The 15,789-nt window shown below is 36.1% G+C and overlaps 1 protein-coding gene across 1 annotated transcript; it reads right to left on the reverse strand.

The window, feature by feature from the left end:
* Positions 1 to 43: 43 nt before the first annotated feature.
* On the reverse strand, positions 44 to 15,236 carry LOC128854845 (IQ and ubiquitin-like domain-containing protein). Its single transcript, XM_054089271.1, has 10 exons — positions 14,614 to 15,236; positions 14,417 to 14,547; positions 14,228 to 14,340; positions 11,570 to 11,787; positions 11,138 to 11,484; positions 7,488 to 7,651; positions 7,217 to 7,349; positions 783 to 895; positions 481 to 665; positions 44 to 356 (listed from the first exon to the last, which is right to left on the reverse strand). Exons 1-10 carry the CDS (start codon positions 15,066 to 15,068, stop codon positions 44 to 46), a joined length of 2,172 nt encoding a protein of 723 aa, XP_053945246.1. The 5' UTR covers positions 15,069 to 15,236.
* Between the last annotated feature and the right edge of the window lie 553 nt (positions 15,237 to 15,789).

The raw sequence follows: 15,789 nt of genomic DNA on the forward strand, positions 1-15,789 counted from the left end.
GATGCATTTTTAAAATTGTTCGATTGAGGTAAAAGTGTTTCGCTCATTTTTTCGTTTCTTTGAGAGTCGAGGTAATTGCTTTCGAGCGCTGACGTTCGTCCGGTGATGGAACTGTGCGCGCCTTATTCAATCCGACGCGGAACCATTGCCCAGTCTCCACAAATTCGGTAGCGACTTCAGTCATCTTGTGGAATGCAGCGCGCGCCAACATATGCCTATTTCCGACCTCCAGCACCAGTTTATGGTCATAGACTTTGGTCGGATCGTCAAGTTTATAATGATCGCGTGCCTCAGACTCAGTAAGGCAAATGCAATTCCACGGTGACCAATCTTCACCTTTCAACCAACGCGGCAAACTGTCCAAAATGGTAAGCAAAAATATGTAAAATCATAAAAAAGGCACAAACTATTATGCAACAATATCATTTTCGTATGTATGCTGCATAAGTCTTGCGTTCTGATTAAAGCAATCATAATTACCGCAAATTGCTCAATACCGTATTCTTGCTAAGTATTGAATGACTATGCCAAATTTGGTCAATAATGTAACGAATGTCATCCATTTGCAGTACGAATGCGAATGAGGCGTTGCAGCGGCGCTTGCGTTCATCTCGTTGTATGGCGCGCAGTATGGCTGTGTAAGTTTTGTTGTCGGTCGAGGCGAACTAGGAAAGGCAAGTGAGAAGGTACGAAAGTTATTTCTTCTATTTTAATCACTTTTTCTCAGTCGCAGCAACAGCAGCACCAGCAGCTTTATGGTGGTCTGAGACATACTTACTGACCTTTATGTAATAGCAACGCTTGCAAGTGTCCACATTGTTTTGACGCGTTCGCAGCGCAAACTGGCTGTACGGCTTAACCTCCTTACACACGTCGCATATACGATTTTCACTATCTGAAAAAGGGAACGATGCACATGTCATAGAATGCTTGAAATGCATGATGAATAGACGTCTTAAAGTAAAAACCAGTTAAAATCCATTTGATTGAACAAAAAAAAAAAAAAAATAATTAAGCGAGAACGATATGGAATACGATACGGATACATCGGGTTGGTGTCGAAATTCTGTCTGTACAAAATTCTAAAAACAAAATTCGGCTTTTTAAAATTCTGCTTTTTTAAAATTCTGCTTTTTTAAAACTCTGCTTTCTAAAATTCTGCTTTCAAAATTCTGTATTAAAATATAATGTTAACAATGTTAAAGATTTAATGTAATTATTTAATTTATTATTATTATTTTTTTTTATTATTATTCGAGATATTAAATAAAAAATAATAATAATAATTTTTTCTTCAGTTTCGATAGAATCCACAGTATTTTTGCGAATAACTTCTTTTCGCGTGGGCGGCCTTCGGCCGCGCTTCAAAAAATTAACCCTCATCAGTCCAACTCCGACTACGCAATCCACCGTATTTTTGCGTAAAACTTCTTTTCGCGTGGGCGGCCTTTGGCCGCGCTTCAAAAGAATAACCCTCATCAGTCCAACTCCGGCTACGCAATCCACCGTATTTTTGCGTAGAACTCCTTTTCGCGTGGTCGGCCTTCGGCCGCGCTTCAAAAAATTAACCCTCATCAGTCCAACTCCGACTACGCAATCCACCGTATTTTTGCGTAAAACTTCTTTTCGCGTGGGCGGCCTTTGGCCGCGCTTCAAAAGAATAACCCTCATCAGTCCAACTCCGGCTACGCAATCCACCGTATTTTTGCGTAGAACTCCTTTTCGCGTGGTCGGCCTTCGGCCGCGCTTCAAAAGAATAACCCTCATCAGTCCAACTCCGGCTACGCAATCCACAGTATTTTTGCGTAGAACTCTTCTAAAAAAAAAACGAACAGCTGCGAAGAATTATTAAAAAAAGAAATGAATTAAGTCACACTACATATTTAAAAAGAATTGCAAAAAATATTGTAATTGGCTAAACTAAAATATTGTTATCGGTTAAACAGTACTTCTTATATGACGAAAATCACAAAACTTGAATAAAGCAGAATTTTTCGCATTAAACATGCAGAATTTTGAAAAAGCAGAATTTTAGAAAGCAGAATTTTAAAAAAGCAGAATTTTAAAAAAGCAGAATTTTAAAAAGCAGAATTTTTTTGCAATTTGCAGAATTTTGTCATTCAGAATTTTGTAAAACAGAATAATGACACGCTCCCGGATACATCTTATGTTTTATTATAGATACATATATTATTTTATTATGGTATTCTTTAATTATGCGCACATACATACATATGTATGGTATGCACATATAAAAATGCTAATACTTACGAGGTTGGGCATTTTGCCCTACCACTAAATTGCATTATCACTCATTTTTTAGTAGCAGTTAAAATAAGGGTTTCATTACGTTTAAGTCTTAAGTTTTTCAGTGTTTTAACTATCCGCTTATTGCATTAATTTTTTTTTTTTGTTTTCATTTATGTATTTAGTTTTTTTGAATTTTGGTTTGAATTAAGTAAGCTTTGCTAGGTTATCCCTCTCCTCAATGTATTGGTGTCTTGTGTGCGCTGCACTCGCGTACGGTTGGGGTTGCAATTTTTTCTCAATATTTTTTGTAATACAAAATATTAATTAAATATATTTATATATGCATACATATACACATATATAAAAATCAAAAAGAAAAAATATAAAAAAACAAAAAAAAAAATTGTGTGTGAAAAAATATTAAAGAATACCTGTTTCAGTTTATCTATTCAATTTATTATTTAATTTGTTTTCTTTCTGTGACTTAAATTAGTAAAATTTTTCTCCTTTAATTTATTATTCGAATAACTGTTTTACTAATCACTGCAGCGTTCATGCATAAAAATTGCATTTAAGGTCGCGTTAATAACGGAGCTTCTTTGAAATCACTTCTCAATATTTCTTGCAACAAAAATTTATATTTAATTACAGGTTGTTGTTGTTACATTAGCTTACAATTCACCGCATAGAGCGGCGAAATTCCCAGTCGTCCTCGTTACCTAACAGTAGGTTCTGGAAACTGTGTGTTGCAACGAATGAAAACGAAGACGGGGGTTATTAGATGAGTAGGTTTTAGGGAGCATGTGAAGAGGTGGTTGGTGTCATGCGGAGTACCATGGCATATACGGAAATATACGATTGTTGAGTATGTTGGGGTCTATTCTGTATAAGTAGGAGTTCAACCTGTTAGAACATTCAGAGCCTAATTGCCTCAATTAATTCTCGAAAGTGTAGTATACATAAGAGAACTGGGTCATTCTCCAGAAAAATGGAGCGTCATTATCCAATGTATTTCACCTTTGAAGTGTAATAAAGGGTATTTCAAAAGCGACCCCTAGATGTCAGTAGGGAATAGTTCCTAGACGGTACCCTTTCGTTATATCAGCTTTGACATTTGTCAAGTAGAGAGGATGTACAACTTCACACCATAGAACAACGCCTTAAAATGATTGAACCTTATTATGAAATAGTCGATCTTTAAGATCAACATATAGCAAAATTCGTGATTTTGTTTTGGTGTAAATAATCGTGCGAATGAGTCGGCAATTCAAAGTTCGGCGAAAAAATTTCAAGACACACTAGCGAGTATAGAAAAAGGACTGGCAGAGCAAAAACTGGGCATTCAGTTGAAAATATTGCTGCTGCTGCTGTAGTGTAAAGTGTTGCTGAACAACCTCCAACATCACTTCAACATCGTTATCCCAACGTTCTCGACAATTAGGCATTCATTAATCGCCTGTCTGGCGGATTTTACCTATAGACGTGTCCATGACGGACATTTGAATGATGTCATGTTTCACATATAATTGCTTTATTTTAAAATAACACCTAGGCGCGTCTTTTGAAATACTATATGACAATCACTCTCTCTCTCATTGTACTTATACGAGTATATTGCGCGTTTGCGGGAAGATTGTCACATGTGAAAAAATCAAAATATCGAGAAAACTGTTTTGAAAGCTTTCCATTTACTATTATTCACTAAGTAAAGTTAAATATATAAATTTTCTGTTAATGAGATTTTGCTAATAAATAAAGCAAGTAATTTTTTATATGACATAAATAAATTGTTTTTTTCTGGATTATGACGCACTTACTGCAAACGAGGGACATGCTTTCATGTATGTACATATTTTCAATATATTTAAAAAAAATGTATATCGATAATTTTTTTAATAGCTTGTACGTATTTTTATAATTTTTCTTTATTTTTTTTTTTCTTAAACTTTTTTTGGTATTCAAGATTCCAATTTGTGATGGCTTACATATTTATCCAAGTGATTTTACGATAAACATATTTTATAAATTGGGCATAAAAAATATGTAATAAGTAAATATGTACCATTTTCGAATTGTCTTCAAATACTAAATATCTTTAATAAAAAATTCTAATACTACCAAAATTCTCTCTTAATTTTTATTTATAAAAGTTCTGCTTCTCGTTGCTTTTTGTTTTTGTATTTTGTTTGCCCATTTATACATTTGTTGGTAGACATCAGGTCTGTTCAAGAAGAAAATAATTTGTCACAATTGATTTGTTACAAATGATCAAGTTTTGGTGTTCATGTAACAAAAAAACTTGAAAAGTAGTCAATGATATCCTCTTGGAAAAGCTACTTTTATTTCAGAGTGCATTCTAAAGAGAAAGTACTCAAAAGGATAGAAAGGAAAACGTTTACAAAAACAAAAAAAGATAGCATTCAATATTGTTTTTGTTGTGCCAAAAAATGTGGGCAAAAGATTACGATCAGGTTGTTGATGTCCCAAGAGATAAAATCAAAAGAAAAGAAATCATCAAAAGTTTTCATGTATCACTTTTCGGCAACGGATTTCGTGATCGCGCCAGATCGGAAGTGGGCGAAGCTATCTAGGGATGATCTACCGATGCCTATCGAAATTTTGCACTGCTGGGATGTACCCGAGACCATTCATCCATTATTTGGTTGACGTTTTTGCGCAAACAGAGTAAATCTTTTTTTATTTAAGAAGTGTCGTTTTATTTAAACGAATTCTGATTCAGGCCATATACTGATTGTCGTGTATTTCACCTGGAGAAGGAATTGTCCCACAATACGGAACGGCTTGTGAAATTGTCTAAACTCAAATCTAACGTCAGTGAAATACTTTCTGAGGGGCAGATTAAAAAAAATGGAATACTCAACCAAAACAATTCATAGGGCTTGGGGCGATATGGCACAGGCAATATCCAAAACTCGTACATGGATTAACATACAAAGTCTTCTGAGAATGGGAAAAATATACTGTTTGAGGAAACTTATAGTTTTCAAGATTACTATAGTGTCAAACCGTCAGCACGGTTAGCACGGGAAAGAAACGACTGGCGCGCTTTTTTAAACTCGGCCAAAATCGCTTAAGCGATTATCGCGCAAATAAGAAGAACAAGATAGGTTGTTAAAACTTTTGTACCGAAAGTACTAGAAATTATTAAAATCCAACAATTAAGTTGAAAATAATGAGCTAAGTTGTGTTTTATTTCTGTTGAAAATAATGAGTTAAGTTGTATTTTATTTCTATTGAAAATAATGAGTTAAGTTGTATTTTATTTCTGTATGGTTTCGGTTATCACAATTCTGGGTCAAGCACGAGCTTTTGGATTTATCGTATTCATCTTTCTAAAAAATGAAAAAAAGCATGGCAAATTTGAGAAATACTACGAAATTAAAGTATCGTAAACTATGTTTAGCACGTCTCCAACAACACGACGTTGACTACATATACGAGATCTATTCAGATCAGCCAAATATAACTAACCTAACCTAAGCCCGGCCGCCGCAGCCGAATGGGTTGGTGCGTAACTACCATTCGGAACTCACAGAGAGAACGTAGGTTCGAATCTCGGTGAAACACCAACATTAAGAAAAACATTTTTCTAATAGCGGTCGCCCCTCGGCAGGCAATGGCAAACCTCCGAGTGTATTTCTGTCATGAAAAAGCGCCTCATAAAAATATTGCCGTTCGAAATCGGCTTGAAACATCAAGACGCACACCACAAATATGAGGGGGAGCTCGGCCACCCAAAAAAGGGTGTACGCGCCAATTATATATATGTATATATATAACCTAAGCTAAATATATAAATAATTAAGTACCATTCATAAAATAATATAAAATTATTCTATGGCTTACACCGACCTTTTTCACTTTTTTACTACTGTTTCAGAAAGTGGATAAATTCTTCTTCTTTTTCCCTTCCTTCCAAATTGAACCAATGGATTAAGTAGCATCTGAAATCAGTTGTCGAGCCTTACACAATCTTTTATTATTGAATCATGATCGAATCGCAGAGCAATAAATATAATTATGTATATGAAAAGCTTGGTCATCTGCCATACAAGGAATAACTCGATAAATATATCAATGAAGCTCTGCAGCCATTTTATCTAATCTTATCTATATTACTTGTAAGAACAATCGGTATTTCATATCTTATAATAATTACACCCACTTTCAAATAACTGTAATTTTACAATAAAGTCTTCGAAAAACTAATGAAGAAAATTGCTCAAAATTTAAACAAATTATAATTTTAAAGCAGGTCTAATGAGTGTTAGATCACATATGGATATTAGTCAAGATGCTTCTTCAAAACCTTCCCCTTCGCGGACGGGCGCAGACGGAGTTGTAAAGAACGGTGTTGAATTGGCGTCTTAGGGTCTTTGGTCAGGCCCTTAGTTAAGCAATTTTTAGTCCTAAGTGGAGAAATATTATCCATAAGAGTGAACTTGAACATAAATGTTGGCAATTATTGCGCATTAGCTGCTCATTTGGCCGCTTGTGGGGACTGTGCGGATGTTGCCGAAGTGCTCTGAAAGTTTAGCACGCAGAATGTGAATTTTTGAAAGAAATGTTCCCGATTCATAAACAATATTCGGATGTAAGTCATGGCATAGTAATTTCTTCGACAGCCCGGACATGTGGCTTGATAGGTTTGATAGGGATGTCAAAAGTTCTATGGTCCAACTATGTATTCATGTGTTTACATTCATTTCTTACCAATAAAATTTAAGTATTGATTTCGGCTTATCGTGAATTGTATGTAAACAAATCCTTCACATAAATATAGTACGAGTATAATATTAAAGCAATATGATGGTAAAGAAATTGTAATTTATGGGAATGATTTCTTTGCAACTTTTCGCTCTAAGGCTGATAGGAGTTTTTAATTGTTTCAGTTTTTATGGTTTCTGGTTTTTACTTTAAGCCAACTCTTCTTTATTCTTCATACAATCTTTGGGTTTATCCTTTGAGAACTTAATCAGCTCCATCCATAGAATATTCTGGCGCTTATGTAAGACTTCAACGTCACAGTATTTAGTGTGAAGCATCAAATTTATTTCACGTTGTATTAAGTCAAAGATCTAAAATGGAGAAATTAATTTGTATGACAAAGTATGTAAATATATTTGTACACAGACACATATACAGTTACATAAAGGCAAATGCTAAAGAGAAAAATAAAAAAATATTATTGTCCGACGATAATCTTGTATACTAACCTCTGCGAAATCCGGAAACTCACGTTCGCCCATCAAAATGGATTTCAATTTCGTTAAAAGCTCCAGGCGTTCCTCTCTACTCACTTTCTTTTGCATGTCCTTGTAAACTTCGGTAAGGAATCGGGCCCGTTGTGTACGCAACAAATCCATATGAATTACGTTATCTTTTGAGCAAATAAATAAGACATGAACATATTTAAGTAATAATATGTAAACATGTAAATTTGCATGCAAAATCTGTTGAAATTCTAAACTAATCTCTATGCAGGACATAAAGCCTATTTGGACACATCGTTATTAGAAAATACGTAGCGAAATCATCTTCCCGGATGAGCCCATTTTGGCTAAGTGCCTACACCAAAAAGCCAAATTGCCGTTATTGTAGCGAATGCAAGAAAAAGTCACAGGGGGCCAGATCTGGGGAATACGGTGGCTGTGGCATTATTAGTGTGTTGTTTTTGGCCAAAAAGTCCCGCACATGCAACGATGTGTGAGCAGGGGTATTATCGTGATGCCAAAGCCAATTTTTGTTCTTCCACAAATCCGGGTGTTTCTGGCTGATTGCTTCGCGCAAATTGCGTATAACTTGCAGGTCATATTCTTATTGACCGTTTTACCCTGTGGCAAGAACTCATGATGCACAACCCCCCTGCAATCGAAGAAAACGGTAAGCAAAACTTTTACATTCGACCGCACTTGTCGCGCTTTTTTCGGTCTTGGTTCGTGCGGCAGCTTCCATTGGGATGATTGAGCTTTGGTTTCCACGTCATAACCATAAACCCACGACTCGTCAGTGATGAACCTCTGAAGCAAATTTGGGTCGTCGCGAACAGGGTCCAACATCTCATTCGCAATGTTCATGCGATGCTGCCTTTGGTCGAAATTGAGCAGTTTTGGTACGAATTTTACGGCGACCCGTCTCATGCCCAAATCATTGAAAAAAATCGAATGACACGAGCCAATCAATATGTCTAGGTCGTCAATAACTTCTTCACGTCATCAATTTTTTCATTTGTTGTTGAAGTGCTCGGCCGTCCGGCACGCTTTTCGTCGTTCACCCCTTCTCGGCCTTCTGAGAACATTTTGTATCACCAATAAACGTTGCTTTGGTCCAAAGAAGCTTCTCCGTATGACACAGTCAACATTCGGAATACCTCCGAGCACTTAATTTCGTTTTTCACACAAAATTTGATACGAGTTCTTTGATCCATCTTTTTGAATAGGTAAAAATCGAAGAATCGAATCGAAATAAGCTGCAAGCAAAGCAGCTGTCAACAATTAACTGGACATTCAAAATGGCCGAACTAGTCGGCATTAGTGAGAGACATGAGTACCAACATATCGCCACAAAAAAATCGAAATTTGAGTATACGTAACCTGCGAAAATTCAAAATTCGCGATACTTTTTGAACACACCTCGTACTAAGATAAAATTTCCGTCCGCTCGTCTGATGTTACGATCTTAACTCTCATTGTTTATAAGCTGGTTTGTTGCCAAAAATTAACAGCCAGTCCAAATTAAATTCCACTAAAATGCGTGCGGGCATACATACATACATTCGATCCAGACTTTGATACATGTTTTATTTTAACTTAATTTTCCATCATTTTTATCTGGTCACCTTATATATAATTTGCGGAAACATTTCTTGTGATAGCGTAGCCGAGCTTCTCCTCCAATTTGTGATATTGTCTCTCTCAAACGCACAGATTTATGCCGCCCTCGACCCGACGGCTTTCATTCACTCGGGCAGAAACCGCTTTAGAAATAATCTTTTCCATAATTTGATTTTTCATCTCCAAAGTGGACTAGCCCAATACTAGTTATGCGCAAACCAACGCGGCGACGGTGACCCATATTCACATAAAATGACTTAATAAACTTGAAAACCTGGTTGGTATTTCAATCACAAGAAACATTAGACTCTCCACTGTTTTGATTTTTCCCCTCATTTTCCTAAAGGCTACACCAGCCTATAGGGACTTGCAAATATCAAATAGGGATTCCTCGAAGCATCAGTGGATTGCAATTTGAATTTCATTACGGAAGCAACCTGTTTGACAACTAATCTTATATATCGACTGCAGATATAGGGTATATTCAGAAACGCATTATAAATGCGCAGTAATTGCAGCGCTGGCAACACTGCCAATGTGACAAGTGATGCAATTGATAGATTTGTTGACGATTTGGAAAAAGATTTGTTGCATTTATGAACGCGTTTTACACTAAAATGGAAGTATTATTGAGTTTAGTTGTTGACGATATATTTGAAGTAAAAAGTGATAGTTTTTTGCTAAATTTAAGAAAAAACAGACGTGTAAAGCTAAAAAGAAGATCACATATAGTAAGATGTTCATTAAAACAAAAAATTCCCAAAAATAAATCTTTTTTTCCTAGTCGCTAATGCTTTTTAATTTATTGTGATTGTAATTCATTACTTTTTCAATTTTCAAAACAAAAAAAAAAATCGTTTTTTGAAACAATTAGAAAATTTTCGCTGCGCGATTTGCCCGTCTATTTTCAAATCTTTATTCACTTTTTTTATTTCTTCCGCCACCTTATTCCACAAAACACTCTTTTTCCTCCTCCCTGAAGCAAATTCACTTTCCATGCTCAGTCGGACTCTGAGAAGCAACTTTACTTCCGATGTACTTAGATAATCGCTAAAATCAAGAAAAATGTAATAAAATATTGTTTTAATAACGTATATTTAATATATCTTTGCATTAAAAGCTAAACAAATTAGTTTTATACTCACTTTCAGCAGACATCATATTAGCGTAATCAGCGGCAGTATTAAAATTTTTCCTGCAAATAATGCGTGACGTTTGATACAAAAATGGCGTTTTGGAACGCGATGCATTTGCGGTACTGCCATATTTGCATTTCTGAACGCATTGCCAACACTGCAAAAGTACGTTGCGCATTATAATGCGTTTCTGAGTATACCCATAAAAAAAAAAATAATAATAATTGGCGCATACACTCCTGTTAGGAGTTTGGACGAGCTCCACCTCCTATGTGTGTCGAGTGTCTTGATTTTGTTCCACAAATGGAGGGGTCTACAGTTTTAAGTCGACTCCGAACGGCAAATAGTTTTTTATGAGAAGTTTATTAATCGCAGAAATACACTCGGAGGCTTGCCATTGCCTGGTAGTGGATGAGAAAATAGGGAAATAACCTAAAACGAACCTCTAATGAAACTTTTCCTGACAATGAGCGAATGAAAATTACAATCTGGGCCTGTACATGTTCCCTGGAGAGGGTTTGAAGTTCATAAGTGGAACATTTGGTCATAAAAGCTTTTGCTGACTGGATAATGCTATCCAAGCTCATCAAGGGAATGATTGCTTTTGCAGAGTGATACCATGAATATCTAATCTGCGCGAATCGGTCGGCCTATTGAGACATAATGCCATTTGGCAATTTTTAGCTGGACTTTAGCCGACTACTTTGTGCAAATTTTAGATGACAGTGCTTCTTTCTTCTGCAACGTTCAAAATTTATAAATATTACATTTAAATAATATTCTAGTACATGTATAAGTATTTATACACACCGTAGGAGCATTTTGCATATAAAAGTGTATGAGTGTCTATCTTATAATTAAAGAACAAAGTGAACTAAATGATCAGCGCAAGTTCACCTTTGTAGCCGATCCACTTAATTGGTTCTCCCAACTTGGTGAGCATTTTTTCATTGCGAAAATCCTCCATCGCCTTTTTGACGATATAGCGTTGCTTTTCGATGCCGTTGCGCAGTTGAATTTCCTTGTCGAGCAACACATTAACCTCGGCGATGCGAGCTGGCCCTTCGTACAAGCGCGTTATACGCTTCAGTTCGGCTATCTTCCATTTCTGCACCTCACTATACAACATTTCAAAGTCATCTTTGGTGCGTGGAAATTGTTTAGCCAGTTCAATTCGTTTGACACGCTTTTCAGCTTCCGCCTGCAGACGTTCCTCTTCAGCCTTCCGATTGGCCACTAACCGGCTACGTTGTAAGATATGAAAAAAAGTGAAATGCAATTATTTCATTTGTTGCGCGCGTCGACATGGTATTGTTGGTATTGGCTTACCGATACTCTTTAGCCGCTTTACACATAAAGCGCCACACTATGTAACGACGAAGATTACGTTGAATTAATATGATTTTAGCCAGTTTATTTTCACGACGGATCTTTTGCGCATAAGTCTGATATTTTCCAGGAGTTATGGTGTAGTCGGTGGCAGCTGAAACATACAATACTTGTTTGCCATCCTGAAAGCACTGAGTGGCTTGTTCGTATGCAGTATTCTGCAAAAGCAAGGTTATTATTGAAAATGATACAACAGGCTGCAATTCAGTGGTAAAGAGGCTAATTGAAATCACACGAGGAGGTTTGAAAATCTATTGGCAAAATTATGAGTCTACCCAATTAGGTGAGCTCAAAGTTGTAAAAATTTGACATGCAGGAAGTAGCCAATAAGATAGCAGAATATGGTAGAAAAAGTAAGATGATCAGCAGAAGAGGGTACAACTTCGAAGCGCATCTGAATTTTGTTAGACAGCTGGGCACAACCTTAGGTGTACTACAGTCTCACATAATAATATCTAAAGGGATTGTCCTTAATGGCCTGTGTGAAAAGAACACTGGCTACCAGAACATGTAGGCCATGACGGAAATGAACAGGCGAACTATCTAGCGAAATTAGGCGTTACATCGATATTCCATGGACTGACTGGAATGTATTTTTTGGGCTTACCAAAGAGCCCATAAAGGAAGTTATCAACGTCTGGGACGACACGCAATTCATACGATATCGGGTGAAGGGCCCAGGGCAAAGGCAGGCAAAAAGTTAATCCTTCTTCGGGAATAGCCTCAAGTACAATAAGTCGGTTTGGTTGTCATTTCAGAATACTAGGATTAGTAGAAACAAGCGTCTGCCGTTTTTGCGGCTACAGCTCTCGCAAGGCAAAGACTGCTGTTGATAAATGAAAAGACGACTATCTCTTTCCATACAAAAAGCTAACGTCTTTGACGTCATTAGCGCCTTCTTTGCAATTAAATTTTCTAATTGACATTGATGGTCTGTGCGCCAAAGTGAACGTCTACCTCACCGATCTATCTCGCTTTTTCACTGCGAGGAATCAGGAGTTTGTTTTTAGAAATTAGTTTTAATAAATCTTTCAACGCTTTATTTGTAAGTGCTTTCTTGCTTACCTCGCGGGTTAACATAGAAAATCATGAACGGTGAGCACACTTAAAGACATCGCATCCGAAGAAAGGTTCCTCCCCTGTTTGACGATATTATCTATCATATGGTGGATTAGAGCCGACTACTAAAATCTGAGTAATATCCATCAATATCAGTATTTAGCAAACAAATTTTCCGGAGCACTTTGGCCAATAGGCAATATTGAGTTATAAACCTCACTTCCTACTGAACTACTTGAAGAGGTAAAATTTGCCGCTCAGACCTTATTTCATCCCTGAAAAGTCATACTTTGGTGGAAAGTCATACTTCGGTGTGCTTTGGTGGAGGACTCATTGGTCCAATATTTTCCAAAACAGAATATGGAAAGTTATTCGCAACTTTTGGCATCTTCACGTAAATAGTTCCAATAAGAAGGGGCGGAAACCAATAATTACATTTTATATTTGTAGATATGGTGTAGAGAATGCTGAAGGTGGCACCTTCAGAAAACCGATACTTTATTTTACGGGATTTTGACAACCGATGACCTTGTCACTTCAAATAAACAAACAAAAGTACGATAATATCATAATAAAGAAAATGTTTGTGAATATTCAGTAAATGGCTTGGTGATATTGTGATTTTAAGATGTGTAATTTTTATATTAAAATATCAATAAAAATGAAGTGCTGTGCGTTAAATTTTTAAAGGACGACCTCCAAATTACGTTTTTTGCGTTTTTTTTCGACGAAACTCTGGCAAGGAAGTGTGTGTGTGTGTGTGTGTGTATGTAATTTCTTGTATTTGGCACTTTCCATTGCTTTCGCGTGCTCTTTCTCTTCCTTTTTTTGCTTATTGTCGCAGCAAATTCGGAAGGCGCAGTTTGGTATTCATTATTGTTGTGTTTAGGGGTTAATTTCGTTAATGGGTATTGAAGAAATTTTTTTGGCAAAATCTCAATGCATGTAGGTTTGTTTATTTTTTATTGGAAAAATCAATAATCTACACAAATTCTTACTGACTAAAACGATAATCTGGAATGGAAGATTTTGAGGATAATACTAAAATAATATTGAGTTTAATAGATTACCGCACACATTTTTCTTATTTCTAGAGTTTACTTTAGGTTTTGAGCTTTGATGTCTTATTATTTATTATGCAAAATATTTTTGAGGTACGTTTTCTGAGGATTGTTTACCTTTGAGGAGTCAGAGGTCTAAACTGTTCCATAAAAATATTTCCCGGTGTTTTTTGAAGTAGAAATGCTGAGCACATTATACATACATGTGTATACCTAAAACATAAGAATCACATAGTCTCCTATGCCGCTTTGCAATAAGAATGTACAATCGGATGAAAACTTGAAGCTTTTCGCCCCCAACCCCCTTTTAAAAAAATTAGACGCAAACTTTCAAGTCGACAACGATCCACATATAGTCTTTTACTCCTTTCTACCAGAATCCTTTGCCGGGACCTTGTTATTATAGAAAAAGTTTGATTTTGTGGTACAGTGTTATTACTCTTGTAAAGAAGTGTTTTTATATTCCTTTATAACTTACAGTATCTTTCCTTTTGTGTTCACGAGTCTGCGTATCTCTGGAGACGTATCGCGTATAGTCCTCCTCATTAAAAATGGGTCCAGTTTGAGTGAATGCATCAAAATATTCCATACCTCAATTAATTTAAAATGAAATTAAACAAAAGATTATTATGTTATGAAAAACACAAGTAATTTTAGTTGCACTTACCCGTATTTGTATCGCGATAACTACACAAAAATGGCTTTGCAATAGCCTTATTCACAATCTCTACTACAATTTTCTTGTGCTCGCCCCATTCATCTTCTATGCGCACAGTTAAGAAATCGGGTAAATTGGCGCTACGTCAATAAATCAATTAACAATAGTAACGTCTCATTTAGTTTTCCAATTTTTATTTCACTTACCTGTATTTAATCAAATTCAACTTTTGTGGTTCTACATTCTCGCCATTATTCGCTTCTGATATATCCTTTAATTCTACATCGAAGGAGTATGTGCAAAAGTCTTGTGCAAACAATTGTGCCAGTAAACAATTATCTGATAATTCGCGCCCCTTTTGTTTTATTACTAAATGCTTGGGATCCACTTCGAATTTGCTTGCGATATCAGCTTTTATATCGCCCATAGTTAAGCGGTTTGAATAGATTCGCGTCACAATATGTGAGTCATCAACAAAGAATTTAACGGTAACATTTCGCACTGGCACTAGTTCATCAACAAGTCCTAATTCAAGTTCATCGAACGTCTTGATAAATATCTCTTCGTCGTCGGTTTCTGGTGTCTCAATTTGCTTTTGCTGTGGTGGTGTAGATTGCACATTTTTCTTGTTCGGCGATTCGCTTGACTCTTCACAATTCATTTTGAATATTATTTGAACTTCAATATATGTAAGGTAAACAATAAGTTCTGAGTAAATTTTTAAAATAGAAAAGTTTTTGAGTTAAAGTAACTACTCATGTATATGTTCTATGGAAGCAGCTCAATTGAATGCCGACTAAGGTTTGCAACAAAATTTGTTCGTACTGGCTTAAGCACACATACATATGTATGTACTTATAAATAAATAAATGTATACTAAATAACAAGCGTTGCCATACAAACACTTTTATCTACACGTGTCAATACTAAATAAAGTATACTAAATAACAACCGTTGCCATACAAATGCCATATTTTTTGGAGGTCAACGAGGTCAATATGAGAAATCAATATTAGGCCTCTTCTTTTCGCCAAGCGTTAGCAAGTGGCGAATAGGTGAAGCAACTGGTATAAATAAACATATCTTGACAGCACTGGAATAAAGCTGCCTTAAATTACATGTGCTTGTAGGGCAATGAGTTGTACGAGTTTATGAGGTATAGCCATACTTGCTAGCGGCGAATCTTGCTCGATAACTTTATTGTTGCTTTCGCATGCAAATTTTACGTTAAGTTAGTCAAGCGGAGAGATAGCGACTAGAAAAGTGGCGAATAGAAGAATCCTATTAGGAGCTCAAGTTTGGCATATTTTGAATGCCTTTCCGCCATCTTGGAATTCATTCAGGGATTCACTCATTTTGATAGCGTTAACTAAAATACTTCA

This window comes from Anastrepha ludens, chromosome 2 (genome assembly GCF_028408465.1).
Source record: "Anastrepha ludens isolate Willacy chromosome 2, idAnaLude1.1, whole genome shotgun sequence".
In the NCBI taxonomy this organism is placed as follows: Eukaryota; Metazoa; Arthropoda; class Insecta; order Diptera; family Tephritidae; genus Anastrepha; species Anastrepha ludens.

Coding starts and splice junctions, on each gene's coding strand:
- LOC128854845 (XM_054089271.1), bottom strand. CDS start 15,068: ATGAATTGTGAAGAGTCAAGCGAATCGCCGAACAAGAAAAATGTGCAA. Junction 666..782: donor AGCGTTGCTATTACATAAAG/GTCAGTAAGTAT, acceptor TGCCTTTCCTAG/TTCGCCTCGACCGACAACAA. Junction 357..480: donor ACGGTATTGAGCAATTTGCG/GTAATTATGATT, acceptor CATTTTGGACAG/TTTGCCGCGTTGGTTGAAAG.